General features: G+C 41.5%; 1 protein-coding gene across 2 annotated transcripts in view; it reads left to right on the top strand.

The window, feature by feature from the left end:
- Positions 1–623: 623 nt before the first annotated feature.
- Positions 624–15,803, top strand: part of cdh4 (cadherin 4, type 1, R-cadherin (retinal)) — a 247,630-nt gene continuing 232,450 nt past the window's right edge. For both annotated transcript variants that reach the window (XM_074670730.1, XM_074670739.1), the window contains exons 1-2: positions 624–841; positions 1,994–2,105. In XM_074670730.1, the coding sequence (XP_074526831.1) occupies positions 788–841; positions 1,994–2,105 (166 nt within the window). In that variant the 5' untranslated portion in view covers positions 624–787. The remainder of the gene's footprint in view (positions 842–1,993; positions 2,106–15,803) is intronic.

Genomic DNA, 15,803 nt, shown 5'->3' on the forward strand with positions numbered 1-15,803 from the left:
GATTATATGCATCTAACTTTATCTCTACAATGGCAGAGTAATTGGGTAATATTAAGAATGAAAACTCCTCATGTAAGAGACAATGTATTAACTAGAAACCAAAGTTTTCACCTGTTATTAAGACTGAGCATTGAACCTAATGATTCGGCAAAATGTGCACATTTCCTGCAGATCATCAAACAGGCTGCTCATTCCTTGGACTTTATTTCATCTTGAGCTCACATTCACAATCACAGTCTTATCCCACAGTGCTCTATCATAGCAGCTTTAATAAAAAGCTAATAACTGCAGGTCTTGGCGCACTTATACCGCGGATCAGTGGCAGAGGGGAGAACTGGGGTGTGAAATAGACTCCAGTTGGCTGATGGACACATGAAAAGACTCGGATGGTTGGTTGTCACTCACACAGCCAGACCCGCCTTTGCTGCATTTGAAGTTAAAATATGAATCTAAATAGCCCGGAAAATGCATTTTTTCTACCCAAAGATCCCAGAAGTGTACCGGCTGTGATCGCAGTGAGCCATCTGAAGCGCAGATACTCTCTCCTGTGGCTGCTCCGCCGGGCGGTAGGAGGGGTTGTAGTGACGCTGTCATCCAATGGGCACCGGCTTCCTCTGGACGGAGCTCAGCATCTCAGTCTCAGCGGCACTTTTGCGCCAGACAAGTAAGGAAGGTCTCTTACTCAGCATCCGAGGAGAGGAACCAGGGCTCCGGGAATTACTGAGCTGTTTTAGGCGAAGAAGACTCTACTTGTCCTCTTCTTATCCAACACGCGGTTTTTGGAAAGATGAACGTTGCCTGCATCATCCTGGCGTGCACCCTCCTCGTGGGCGCATCCTCGGTAAGATGAGTTAATTTCTGTGTGTCTTTTCGGTTTACTGTAGAGCGAAAGTGCTGCACTGCCGTAGTGCTTAATGTTGGGAATCGCGCTGCCTGCGCCTCTGAAAGTGACTGACGGAGGCTCACTTTCCCCCCGCAGCGCTGCGCTAAAGGCAACGTGAAGCGAGTAATCGAGCAAATATAACGGCGTTTAAGGTCAAGAATATTCTTGTTTTACTGTAGGTAAAGAGTCTCTTGAAACTCTATCCCTTTTCCTCTCCACACTCTCAATGAACTGCAGTGCATCAGTGCAGAGGACAGCGGTTTGTGGACGGGCTTTTCTTGCTGTTAGCTGCGATCAACTTGGTTTACACACATTTACGCACCGGTACCTCTCATTTCTAGGGTTGATGGCTCAGTTGCACTGTTAGTATAGTGTTTCTTGAATGTTCCAAAGAAGCATGAGTTCCAAAATCCAGAGTGGATTACCTAACATTACTGTCAAACTTGGGCAATCAGCGCTGTATAATCAGGCATCAATTTGTAGCAGCTGATTAGTTCAGTTTTAACGATGAAGCCTTCAGACAGAGAACTAAGCTGTTTGTAAAATTTTTATTTATTTAACTAGAAATTTTAAATGGTTGGGTGTGAAAAACATCATTTGACTGTGCATTGTATTAGAGCTTTGCACATGAAACTGTGAATAAACTGTAATTTAACGTCTCTTTTCGTTGTCTCTCCACATGCACACACCCATATGAGCTCTCACTAACACGTCTGCTGGAGTTATCATTCTTCTATCTCTATCACTGTTTGTGCTCTGATTTTTTAAATTCATTTCTGATGATGGCCAAAACTTGTGAGTGTCACTAACAGTGATTGTGATAATAATGATAATGAGGATACTTGAATCACTCTTGTTTTGTGCTTCAGTGTCTCTGGTGAGGCTCACAGACCCTCCTCAGGGAATGAAAGCCAGTGTATGAAGCCTTCAATGTGGATTTTCTGTCTGTGACTGTATGCAGTGTGGTATTGTCCGCAGTAAACCTCTCTCTAGAGCCTGAGTGACTGTGGGGCTCAATCTCAGTCTGAATAGATTGTGAGGCCAACTTATGACCCTGTGGCCACAAGTCAATTTGCCAATGCTTAAGAGTCCGTCTGTTTTATTCCCCAGGGGAGTAAGGCAGGCCTGCCCCTCAAAGCCCCGTGCAGACCCGGCTTCTCCCAGAATTTCTACACAGTGATTGTCCCGAGAGACGTCCTGCACGGACAGAGCATTCTCAAAGGTAAGTCTGTCACTGCAGGATCTCATTTACCCACTGATGATATTTTCCCTCCTCTCTGCTTGGATCTGTCTCCCACCTCATATAGAGGAAAAAGGGAGAGGGTGTTTATGTATGTGTGTAGGAGGACACTGAATATTGTGAGTGGCCCTTCATCACTTCTGAAGTATGTCAGTGGACTCTCGGGTTGCATTGGTTCGGTTTGAGTAGCTCATCTCGAGCACAGAAATGCAGAAACACGAGCGCAGAGATCCGGTCCTGATGTAGCTGGGGTAGTACGAAATGTGCGGTGTGATAAAATGAGAGGTGACGGCAGGTGTGAAATGCATTCTGTTCAAGAGTTGTCATTTAATATGAAGTGTCACTGATCAATGAACACCGTCATTACACCGGTTGCAGTGAAATAAAACAATACACTTCCTCTTCTTTTTGATTGACTAAGCAGTAGGCAGACTCATTTAAATGGCCTGCTGCTTCCAGACTTGTTTGCAGCTGGAAGCCCAAAACTTTCGTTTTATTTCCGCTGTTCTTTGTAATACATTTTCCAGCCCTTTTATTCCTTCTGTTTTTCAGAGGAATTCAATTTTGTTTTCATTCGCTCCATTTATTTTGAGAGCAGGAAATGTAGTGAATCTCTTGTGAGGTTCATCTCCTGCCATTTGAAATTATGCTGCAGTTGCTTTCACGGGGCTCTTTTTTTTGGCAGGTAAAAATTTGCAATCATGGGAAGAAAAAATGTGTTTACTTTCCAACTGTTCTATGTTTCCGTTACATAGACATTGTTCAAACCTCTAATCTTATTTGAGATAAACAAAAATGCAGATTTTTATACAAATGCTTTGGATTTCTGCTCTAAAAGTCTGGTTCGGTATTGCCTCTTGGTTACTTAGATGGCTGGAAACTTCCTCTTTCTGTTCTGCTTCTCACTTTTGCTGACACTCATATGCAACATCTCAATAACTGTGGATAATAAGCTAAGCTCTCCCCTGACACTTTGCTTTTATAGCCAAATATTTGCCTGTTGTTATGTGAAATGCTATTTGCAGGGAGGAAATGGCATCTTCATTGTAACAGCTGTTTGAGCACTTTCTGGCTGTGAGCAAAACAATTGAATTATTCTGGAGGTTATTTTGTTATTTAGGAGGCTGACAAGGACGGTGCAGGCGGTCAGCGGGGAGCGAATGTGCCTGAGGGGGCTCAGGGGCTCAAGGTTTCTGCCTGTTTGGAAATGGGCTGAGGCATCATTACTGACCCAAACAATGTTAACAGAGGGAGATGATGTGTCTAGACGGATAAAATATTTCGCCTCCTCCTTGGTATTTGTGTGTGAGTGTGATACGTGCATGTGTCTCAAGGGGTGGTGCACAAACTGGACACATCCCTGTGTACATAATAGCAGCTGATACTTTCATTTAAAATAAGGTTGGCACAAAGCTGGGCTGCATCAATTTGATAGAGCTTATGTGCAACATCCGCTCCGTCTCTGATCCCATATTACCTTTGCTTCCAGTGTCACTCTTTCATTTTGTCTTTGTGTTTGTTCTTTGTGAAAATCAATCTAAGAGGAGCGCTGTCCTCCCAACTGGCCACTCAGAGGGATCTGTGCTGCAGGAGCTTAAGTCCTCAGGCAATGATGAATGTGCAGGGGCGAGCCTTACACAGGCTGTTTTCTATCTGCTAAGTGGGAGGAAGTCTTTAATACTAACGCCACAATATGTATAACCCGAAACTGTCACTTTCCCAGAAAATGAATGTGCAGAGGATGAGATGAAGGAGGGTCTGAGATGAACCAGGGCAGGCTATAGGGGGTTGCTGGACCACTGTGGGCCCCGCTGCCTGTTGTCTCCCCAGAGAGACGGACAGTGAGCGATGGGGAAAAGAACTGAAAAGCTGTGGCCAAGCAGGTGCAGTGTGAAGCAGGCCTCTGTTTCCAGACCCTGAACAATGTGTGGAGCACAGCTCTTTTCTCACCAAGGGAGAAGGAGGAGACGTTTTTCCTCTTTTTATCGTGTTGATACTGTGTGGGTAGTGTTGGAAGTGACAGTGTGATTTGCTGATGGCAAAGTGATTATCAGCAGTCTGAGTTAATTGAAAATGTAAGAACTATGCTCTTGTTGCTGTTGATGTAAAACTCCTGTTGTAAATGTAACATTCTGGGTGCTTAAAGGGTCAAACTGGAAATGAGTTTTCTGTTTTATGGGTGTTTGGCTAAAAGTACAATTTGCACACGGTTCCCTGCTCGAAGATTGTTTGTGCATTTACTGTTGCTTGGCAACATATTGATCAATTTGATTTGGAGCCCAACAGCACTCAAAGACTTATTTCATATTTGTGTCAAAATGAGCACTTTACAACAGGCGGGCTTCACTTGGTTTAGGTTCAAAAAGCTTTTTTTTTCATCTCCATATGGTTATTTTTATATTGTTTTTGCACCTTTTATGAGTCTTATGTTAAACTTTATTAAATCTTTTTTCAGAAAGCATCTTGAGATAACATTGGTTGTGATTATGTGCTGCATTAATGAAGATTGCTTGAAAGTTGTTTATAGAAATATGTGAAGGCACAGAGATGGAGATGAGGCAGATCAATTTGCTTTACATTTTATGTTGCTCTGCATCATTGAAAAGTTGAATTGTCTTAAAATGCTTTTTTTTTTTTAAATACCAGTTTCCATCGTTTTAGTGTGTGACAAGGATGGAGCTGATGCTTTTATCAGTCTCTGATGGCATGTACAGTAGTTGCCACCATTAGTTCCCTGCCATTATAACAGCAGGATTAAACTCCTACATCCTCCTAGCTGGAGCTTTACCTATGACTCACGATTTGATGCCTTTATTCATCTGTGTTGTGAAAATATCAGACTCCAGCACTTTGACGCTGAGAGAGAAAATGCGCTTCCTGCTTAAACTCATTTTTAAAATGCCAGCACACTGCACCACCTCATACAACATTGAGCCAGTTGTAACTTAGCCCCCCCCTCCATCATCTAATTCAAAAAAGGTAAAGCTGACTTCACTGTGAGTCTTCACTGGAGAGCATTGAAACAGCCAATGGAAACATGGTCTGATGTGATCATGTTGCCCTGCCTGTGACAGTACACAGCAATTATTGTTGTGCGCTGAATGTATCCATCATGCAACATTTGTGTACATTTGTGCCTTCCCCTCGAATAAATGAATCTACAGTTCTACAGGTCCACAGTTTCATTTAGCACAATAATTTTGACAGAAGGACAACCTAGTTAGTGCGACATCAGTGCTACAAGTTATTCGGCTGCAGGTGCTGCCATAAAGTGCAGGATTTTAATAAGAGCTAGGTCTGAGACATTCTGAGTCATTCTGAGGGCAAAGAAGAGAAGGGTCAGCTTACATGCTTAAGTGTTCACTGAACAGATGAGTTTCAGACATCTCTTAAAAGTAGAAAGGGACTCTGTGGATTGTATAGAGTTAGGTAATTCATTCCACCACTTGGGCACTACAGAGGAGAAGAGTCTGGCTAGAGATTTGGAGCCGCACTGGGCTGTGAGCACCAGGCGTCTTTCACAAGCAGAGCGTAGTGGGCCAAAAAGGAATGTTAACCTGGATGAGGGATCCCAGGTAGGAAGGAGCCATTCTTGTCAATGTTTTCTAAGCCAGAAGAAATAAATAAATGAATACAAGACATTGTCTGGACAATGTATGCCCCATAACAACTTGACAGTCCAAACTCACCTGGGGCTCATTTAAAGCAAAGTGCTCCCTCAGCAGCAACCAGACAGAGGTGTTTTATTTTAGTGCAGTCATCAAACTCTGAATTGTTAAAACTCAACAGCTTAAGATAAATCTGAATTGTTTTGTTTATTTCCTCATTTAGCTTTTTTAGTGTACAAACTTATACTGGGACCATTTCTGAGACCTGCTTTGCGTATTGGCCGCAGTCAGGCAATAACTGCTCTCTACCATGAAAATACTTTTCATGTAGCAATAAAGAAAATACAGTGAATGAAACCAAAGCCCCTGGAATCAATGAGGATTTGGATTGAGTTGGATGAACAAAGTTGTAAATATACTAAACTTGGCTAAAACAGAGCCTCATCCTTTTACAGCGTTACCTGAAGGAAAAGGGAAGCATCCAGTCAGGACTTGAAAGGTCAGATCTGAAATGTAATGCATCATTCAGTTCCCCCTTTGGTCATTCTTGGTTGGCTTTATAGGTTAAAGAGGGTGTTAGGGCTTTGTGGTTGACCATAAAAGACCTTTGTTTAACTAACTGACAAATCTCAGGGCTGCCGCTAAGTTGTGCTGAATAAATCATCGCACGCTTCCATGGAGATGTTTGTCTGGGTGCTGGCTCGGGATTGGAGGGGGAGGCTGAGGCACAGAGGCAAGCAGACAGCCGGGGCCCGGAATCGCGGTCCGTGCAGATTCCCGCTGTGGGCAGATAAGCCATGAAAAGAAATATTCCAGTGATTGCACATGGCTGTGCAAACCATCACCTCGCTCCAAGAGCCGGAACAGACACCTCTGAACACGGACATGAGATGGAGATGAGGCTGCAGCACAAAAGGAACTGATCTAAAATAGAGTTCAGTCAGGATGGTGTCTTTTTGAGTCTCTTTTTGAGTCTCTTTCAGTCAGTGCTGCAAGATTTGGGGAAATTGTGCAGTGGAAATTAAAGTGGACAGTATTGCAATAAAGTAATGGTAGTTGAGTGTACTAGCTTGGTTATCAATGGATGTACAGCGTTTATTGATGATCCTCATTTTAAAACATGGAAAATGGGTAAGCACAGCTTGGAATGTAAAAATTGAAGAACAGAAATGATAAACAGGTGATATTCTGAATATGAAGCAAGTGCTCACTGGAAACTCACCAGAGATGCATGTAAAGTATGAGTAATTGTACTCAGAGCTACCTACGTAGTCTTATCACTCTGGCAGCTTGTTAAAGATAACCACTGTCATACTGTAATTGTGCTCTGCTCTGATTTTATCCAGCTTTGACAACCTACAGCCATCTCTGTGTCTTTTTCTGCACTTACCTGGGCCGACACAAGCATGCATTTATTATACTTTTTTTGTGCCTTCTTGGTTGTTGATACAATTTGGCCATATTGCAGGGTGACCAAATTGTAGTCAGTGACTTGACCTATGCATGTTTGATTAAAGATGCTATGAGGAGGATCTGTTTTAATTGGACTGCCTCAACCCCCTTCTGGCCCTTCTGGCAATTAAGTGGAGATTGGATCGAAATACATTTTCTTTGTTCAGGTCAACTTTTGCAGATGCAGCGAGGTAAGGTATTGATCAGTACAGATACGTAGGGCTGTTGTTTGAAACGTAGCAACAGGCAAATGTTGTAAGTTTGTACCGTACATCATAAGCCTGCTATATGTAGCACTACTAGCCTGGTGCTATGTCGTATCTATAGGTTGATGTGAGAACAGGCACACTTTTTCAGTTTGTACCATAGTTTAGTAGCCATCCATATGTAGTGCTACTGCAGCCCGGTGCTGTGAGACGCGTCGGTAATGTGTACACTTTGTGAATCCTGGTTATGTCCTGCCAGTCATCTACCAAGCAGAGCTAACATAACCTCACTCTTTATTTTATTGATAGACTCTCCAGTTTGAACAGACCACTGCAGAATAACTGCTGACTGTGAGCTGGAATAAACATTATTACAAACAGCTTTGCTTGTGTGTTAGCCTTTAGCTCAGGCTGTATCACTCTCCCGTTTACCTTTCTTCTGCTCTTCTGTCATTTTTATGTCTGACAGTTAGGCTCCTGTGTCCACCATCACTACAAAATTAATCACAGAAATCATTTTCAATCAGAAATAAATACTGATGTATCTTCTCACTACTAAATTTCATCAGCCGGTGTGGTGTTGCCATAGAGATTTGGATGTGCCATAAGTCAGTCCGGTCCTGCTTGACCTGATCGGGGGAGCTACAAAGTAGCATAACCTGTAATATTAATGCTGAAAGTGTCCTTTTAAAGTGAGGATTTTGATTGGGTATATATCTAGAAGGGAGACGTTTTCAAGAACATTTCAAAACTCCTCGCTGCCTCTTTGAAGACCACTTCAGCATGAGCATACTCATCATGCTCCTGCTTGACGACATCAGAGTTGGTCACTCTGCACTTTTTATTTTGGTGAGAAATATGACCAAACAAACATGCTGCTTACACACACACACACACACACACACACACACACACACACACACACACACACACACACACACACACACACACACACACGCACAAAACTGTTAAAGTAGCTGATGGGTATAAGCAAACAGACTCCTGACAGTGAAAACATTACAATTCTTTGTGCTGTTTCATTAATGGTTTCAGTTTCACTTTTTCATATCACTAAAGCCTTTGCAGTTAGATTTATTGCGCAGCATTACTGTCAGTGCTTGCTTGAGTTTCATCTCTGGCCTTCTCACCATTAAAAGACGACGAAAAAGACTTCCTTGAGTGATAAAGACAGCTGCCTGTCTGACTGCTTATTTTGCCAAGAGTTTGAGACAGAGGAAATGAAGCTGATGAATATTTGGAGCGCAGAGACCTTGTTTTAGGAGTAAAACAGATTTTTCAATGACGGGGGATAGAGAAAGCAGCAGAGAGCCACTTTGTTCTCATTATATGAGCTGAAACATAATGATGATAAAGTTAAAACTATCTTGCATGGAGCAACAAGGGAGATGTTTTTCCTCAACCAAGTAAACAATTTATTTTCACACAAGCCTGGTTTTGTCACCTTCAGTCCACGCTGCTTTTTTTGCAAATAGAAATGTCTTGTTTCTATTATTATACTTTCATTCACAGAGTTGACTTTTGAATCAGGAGATTAACTCACTAAGTGTGAAAACAATCTAAAATTTACTGCCTTTTTCATTACTTCTATCATCCCAGGGTTTAACTGCTGCAATGCATGCAGGGAACAAAAACAGCTTATAGTGGATCTTTGATCTAAAAGATTAATTTTTAGGAGGATCATGCCTTCGTTGGGAATGTGCTTTCAGCTTGGATTTCCTCATGTTTAATTCCATCTCTAGAAGTTACACATCCAAAATGACTCGAAACATGACCCCAATTAGACGACAGCGGGGAAATCTGGCGTGGAGCCATATCTGCTTTGAAACAGCCAGCTTGGCGTTTGCTGCGCTGTGAAGGAACTTCTGACTCCTAACCTGCTATCCAAAGTGACAGGGCTTTCATAAGTGCGTCCAGACCCAAGAACTAAAGTGTGTGTATGTCTATGTGTGGGGTGGTGGGGGGATTACGTTTCCAGGCATTTGATAAGCGGGATGCCATTTTCCTTCTGACTCACGAACGTCTCTCTTGTCCTCCAGAGAGTCTTTCATCTGTGCAGCCAGGGCCTGCAGTCTGTGGTGAGCTGATAGAATACAGGTGCAGAAGATGAGCCACATCATTTCTCTTTATCTCTCCTGCCTTCTTACCAAACCCAGGCTACACTCCTATATCCCTCAAACCCTCCATAACATGACATACATGCTGAGCCAATTCCATCAAGCAAGCCACCCAAGATATAGTACATGCCACGGCACAATGCTTTTCATCCTGTTTTGTAGTCATTTCCTCTGTGGGGGTAGTAAGTAAAAAGAGGTTTTGATCGACGGGAAAGCGGCTGTCAGCAGAAATATTACTGCCACTTGTCAGGGCTTCCATGTGAATTTTATTAGCTGGAGCTAGCTTATCTCGCTGCGTTCTGGTATTAGCTTTAGTCTGATGCTTGGTCACAGGGTCATGGCATGCACTCTCATAGGGTTTCATTACAACAAAGCTAGTTCTACTGCTTTCCTGTATGCTGCCCACTGTGAGACAGGTGTGATTCATCCTGATCCCTTCACTTCTCACAGGCGGTGAGAAGCTGTCAGAGGCAAAAACCCAGCGCCCAACACGGCTGCTTTTTGAAAGTGCACGGTCTCTGCTTTCACTCCACCGGGTGCGATTATGCAGTAAATCCACTTTTCCTGACAAAATAGAGGTGAGCTAATTGTGCCCTAAATTCTGACCTTCAAACAGAGCTAACTGTGATATGATCAGACCTCAGCCTGCATCTGCAAGGGCTTGCGGCTGTGGGTTAAATCATGCAGTGATTATTGAGAAGAAAAGAAAAAAAACGAGGCACTTTTGATGGTGTAAGCCAAAAAAGAGAGTCCTTGGCGAGGGATTAACGGATAAGAAAGAGACTGTTGGATGAGGAACTAGAGACTAAGTACTGTATTCCTGGTGTTGAGACAAGGGCAGATTCAGAAAAAAAAAAATCATGGACAAAGTTTAAAGTGGTGTTTCTATCTTATTTCTTTGAAACTGTCTCCTGATTAAAGCTTAACCTTCCCAATGGAGCTTTTCATAAACTATTAAAGTAGCAAAAAGCTGTCTTTTTAAGAAATAAACACTTCTTCTAACATTAACGACCTTGTATTCACTGAATTTTATTTGCATTCATTATAGAAAACCTTTTTTTAATTGAGCATCCCATGCACAATCAATGTGTATTAGTGCTTTGCATCTCAGTGCACTCTAATGATCGGTGGCCTTGATTACGACCATATTGGCTTTTTTGTTGCAGTGCAGAAGTGAACCATTTTCCCACTGAGAGACCTCTGTTTCACCTCTCAGCTGTAAGTGTAACCCAGAATCCACCAGTTCATTACAAAGCTCTCCCCCTCCTCCTCTGGGTTAGCAGGATTTACATGCATCTGAATACAAATCAGGTTCTTAGTATTAAACTACTGTTTCCACAGCTCTAATTATTCACTGGCATGTTATCCTTTTTGTTTCTAATGTCATGACAATAAACTCTTAAGTGTCATTTAGGTGGATTATTTGGCAGTTAATTGTTATTCAAATAAAAAGAAAAAGGGTGGGCTTGGACTTCAGCAACCCGAGACAAAGTAACTGAACAGAACTGTGTTAGAGCTCTTTGCGAACCTTGTGAATTGCTGCAACAATAATAACAAGCCCAGTTTAAGTGATCTTAAACTGATTTCCTTTATTACCAGAGCATTTTGAAGTTTTGATTAGCCAAGAAGACACCAATTAAAAATGAGACAGCTTTATCCAAACCATGTTTCTTGTTACCAGAACTTTGTTCACCAGTGTTGACAGCTACCTTGAAAAGGTAATCTGACAACTCTACTAATTACTTGATTCTAAAAGTAACTTAGTAAGATTACAAGTTCATTAGTTTATTAATTACTTTCAGTAGCAGCCCCACCCCTCACCGTCTCATAAAGCTGCAGGATTTGGCAAAGTTTTCTGACTGTGATTATAATGCATAAAAATATGACTCTACATGCTTTGTTTTAAAGGAACATGCAGAAGTTATTGGTAGTTGTGAAATATGTAACTACAATTCAAAAAAAAAAATTTGTTTGATACATTTTGAATTTTAAAATACAAAATACTAAAATACTTTAAAATACTAAAGAAAGTTTGTATAGTTAAATTTATGATGAGCTACATCACTGTTCAGTTAAATTTGAGCTTTTTAAATAAATTTAAAAAATTGAATAAATTAAATATTTGTTTTGGTCTAGTTTTGTTGTTATACTTTTTATTATTTTCCTGATCCTGTATATGTAAAAAACACACAACTAGATAGTATTGGAGTTTGGGCTCACATAATCCCAAGTGCTGTGTTGGGGCCATAGACTGTAAAAAACAACATCAACAACAACAAAAAAAAGTCATTTTGCTCCGCTTGAAGTGAAGTCACTACAAAAACTGCTACCCCCGTGGCTGGTGTTGAAAATGAGGCGAGGTGTATGACATACATCTAAGTGTCAATTCTACTGTTTTCCCACACTGCCTAGCAGGGTACCTTTAACTGTTCGCACAGTCATTTTCCCACACTGCTATCCTGACAGAGCTACTTTTCCCACACTGCCTTACAGGGTACCTTTAACCGTGAACTAAGTCATTTTCCTACACTGCTATCCTGACAGGGTACCTCACAGATATAGTTTGTCACTCAAAATGATGTCTTAGTTCTAAATTTCCCAAATACTTAAATTACTTCTTGTTGGAGATGTGATGCTATCAATCTGACCAAAATACCTTAAAGTTATTGATCTGACTCCATTCTCCTCTCACCTCTTACCGCGCAGTCATTGAGCAGGTGTGTTTGAAAAGTTAACATTAGTAGTCCTAGACTTGCATAGCCCAGGAGAGGGCCACAGCAGCTTAACTTGAATGGACACCCAGCTCATGTTCTTAGTCTGAAATTTTTTTAATTGAATAGCCCTGCTATGAACAGCCTGTGGTCGGGGCACCCAAGTCTAAAAAGCCTGGACACACCCCTGCTGGTCAGCAAGTACCTCGTTACAGCTAGCCTACGATGTTGCTCTGCTCATCAACAGATGGATTTATGCCAAACGGAGGGTTCGGCTCATGGAATAATGATGATAGTAATAATAATAATAAAAGTAATAATAATAATAATAATAATAATAATAATATGTATTACGCTTGAACTGTCCTTTTGCTGAAAACGTGACTTGTCGCATACACGAATACAGCCAATGCAAAAATAAAGCAAATATATTATTTTACTACTACTATTATTTTACTAAGGAAAATGGATAAAAGAATAGTAACGCACTGTGGCGTGGATCACTGGTTTGGAAGTATTAACACTTCAGATTACTTGTTATTGAAAAATTGGTCACTGTTTTTTTAAATACGACAAGAAACCCTAAGAATATCCTGGAAAAGACCCCTGAAATTTTTAGATCCCCAAACTGCTTTTTTTCCCTATCTTCAGGGCAGACTTTTTCTGCAAGCCCCAAAGTGCAATCAGCACAACAAGTGAGCCAATGTGAGGATGTAGCAGGTGAAGTTAGACAGTCTTCCTGTGAGGGAGTGAACAGTGATGACATTTACACCATGCATCTGATGCAATCTTCATATGAAGAAGCTGCTCCATAGACTGTACTACTTGCCAGCATTTTATTTTTTTTATCCCCCCTTATTTATTTATTTACTTTTTTACTTAATTTAGTCTTTTTTTCATGTAGCACTGACGTTCAGTCAAGAAACTTCCCAACAGAGTCAGATTCTGCCTTGCGTACCGTTTTGCATGTGTTGTTGCACCATGACTTCAACAGCGTCCTTTAAAATTCATGTGCTGCCTGCTGGCGTCGTGCCTCCTGTCTGACAAGGAAAATTTCAGTCTCATCCGTCATGTCAAACAGGGTCCAAACTGAAAATGCGTCATACTCTTTGCAAATACAGTAAACAAGCAATCTGAAAATTCCAGAGATTGGATGGAATCAGTCACCATGATGTAAAAACACAATCCATATCCAAACTTAGTTATCCCATTACTGTGCCACCCAGAACTGGATCACCCCCCTTGATGAAGACTGCACTCAAAGAATTTGCACTCAAATTACTTTGAAGTGGTTTGTTTAGCACTTGAGAAGCACACCTCAACACTACACCATCTCCTGCACGCCAACAGAAATGTGCATTTTAGCAGGATAGCTTTTTTTTGTTTGAACCAGACTCAAAGTTTAATCCTCCCCGGCACAGTAATGCATTTTTTATGTTCAGATTTTACAGCGTTTTAACTGAGTGATGAGCTCTGAGGATGTGTGCGAATCTTCAACTGTCCTCGTTGCCCTTTTTCTCGGCTGCGCCTCTGTGTTGTCCTCCCCCACCTGCTCCTCATCCCTGAGTCATGGGCTCAAAGTGACATATAGCTTCTCACTTTATCGATGACTTACAGCCAAGGAGTTTGACCTTGTGTTGCCACTTGACCTCGCATGTTCTCTGACACTCATACTCTCAGTCTGCAGCTCTGGAGGAGATGAAAAACACGGGCCAATCAAAATGATTTATGTTCAGCTCGACTCAACACATAGATCCTTTTAAGCTGCAGCTAAATGCATCTCCAGAGGGCTGCTCTGTATTGTACTGTATAGTCATTTCTGAAGCCACAGGGCTTTTGCTATTCTATCCTCTTAATTAAAAGACTACACTGTCAAGATGCCTTTGTTCTCCAAACTTTAATATCAGAAAGAGCCCTTGCCAGAGAGCGGCTTGTGCTCCACTTGTCCTGTGGATTAATTCAGCCCAGAATCTATATTTGATCAGGGTGCCTGCCTGCTTTTGTTTATAATTTCCTCTTGGTCCCTTTTTGTTAAATCTGTAAACAAGCATTTATTTTACATATAAAGAGACACAGGATGTGCAGTACATTGTGTCTATTTTTTGGTGCTTGTGTCTGTTTGTAGCCAGTGCTCCATCCAGAGGGTGATTATCTTAAATGGAGAAATTAAAGGATTACAAACCAGCCCAGTAATCCAGCTGTCAATCTCATGGCTCATTACTACGCAAAGGAGAAGGAAAAGGAGAGAGGGATACACTTCATAAACACACTCTGAAGGAGAGGGGGAGGTAGAAACAGAGGGATGGAGGGAGAGGAATAGAGACAGAGAGGCCGAGGGAAGGTGGGGGCATACCTGGTGGTGGAGCTGAAGGGGTTTAACTTGCCAATCAGAGGTTTTCTCTTTGTTTGGTGTTCATCAACAACTTCACTTCCTCCATTACTAACACAGAGGCATTGATCAAACCCCATTAGCTGAGATGAGACGTTTCATTATTGTGTTTTACCAAAGTGGATCATTTTTGACACGCCGTCTGAAAACAAAACATCAGACATTTTTAAAATGTTTCATCGTATTTAATTGATGTTGTGAAGAAAAGAAACAGAAAGCTCCATATAAATCAGATTGTTTTGTTTACAGTTAGAGTATTTTCTCCCCTGATTGTTTTTTATGATATGCTTGTGTTCTCAAGTTGGGTGTCTTGGTACGCAGCTGCTTTGGTCAAGCAGGTTAAACTCCACTTGGATGTACAAGGGAAAATAATGCTTTAGAGCTCATCTCAAGGATTCACAGTGTTACCCACGTTCACATTGTTATTGCACCTTTTGCTGTTAAAAATTCATAAGCCAAGTTTGTTTGTTTCCCAGCTGCTGCCATCCTGTGTTTTACACCGCAAATGACTGAGTGCAACCAAAATGACGTGTACGGCAACATATAAACTGTGTGTGTGTGTGTGTGTGTGCTGCAGATTAGCCTTGGTGCTGAAAGATATACAGCATCACTGCCATTTTTCACCGGGCTCTGAGGCACATAAAAGAAACAGTTTGGGAAACGATGGCACCGTAAAAGAAAATAGAAACACAAATCCTGGCTCCATCATGAAAAAGGGGGTAAATTGCATCTTCTATGGTGGTGACGCTTCTTGGGTTTGATTGTATCAATTTGCGGTCTATTTTCATCTAAAAAGCCGGCTGTGTGCCTGCCTATTTGCTCATGCATGCTGACTTGTTGATGCCCACTGCTGCGAACTGTTCCTCATGTATCTCTACTCAGCTCATCTACTTAGACCTGTACCAAATAATAGTTAACATTTTTTTAAAAGAGTAATTCATCTATTTAGATTTTCTTGTTTAGGTTTTCACTGTTTTTTAATCTATTTTCTGCCACAAACTGTCTCAGTCAGGATTCAGGGAGAGAGCCACTTTTAATCTTGCCATGTCGTACTCAAGGTGTGTGGGTGTATTTCTGCTAAAGTGTGGTACCTGTTGGATTTGAGCAATGCCAGGCTTTCTTTGCTGCAAAACTACTATTTTTGCTATACTGCTGAGAAAACTCAGTCATACTTTCAAC

This window comes from Halichoeres trimaculatus, unplaced genomic scaffold (genome assembly GCF_033239565.1).
Source record: "Halichoeres trimaculatus isolate MK-OKI-2021-1 unplaced genomic scaffold, fHalTri1.1 fHalTri1_scaffold_1, whole genome shotgun sequence".
NCBI lineage: Eukaryota > Metazoa > Chordata > Actinopteri > Labriformes > Labridae > Halichoeres > Halichoeres trimaculatus.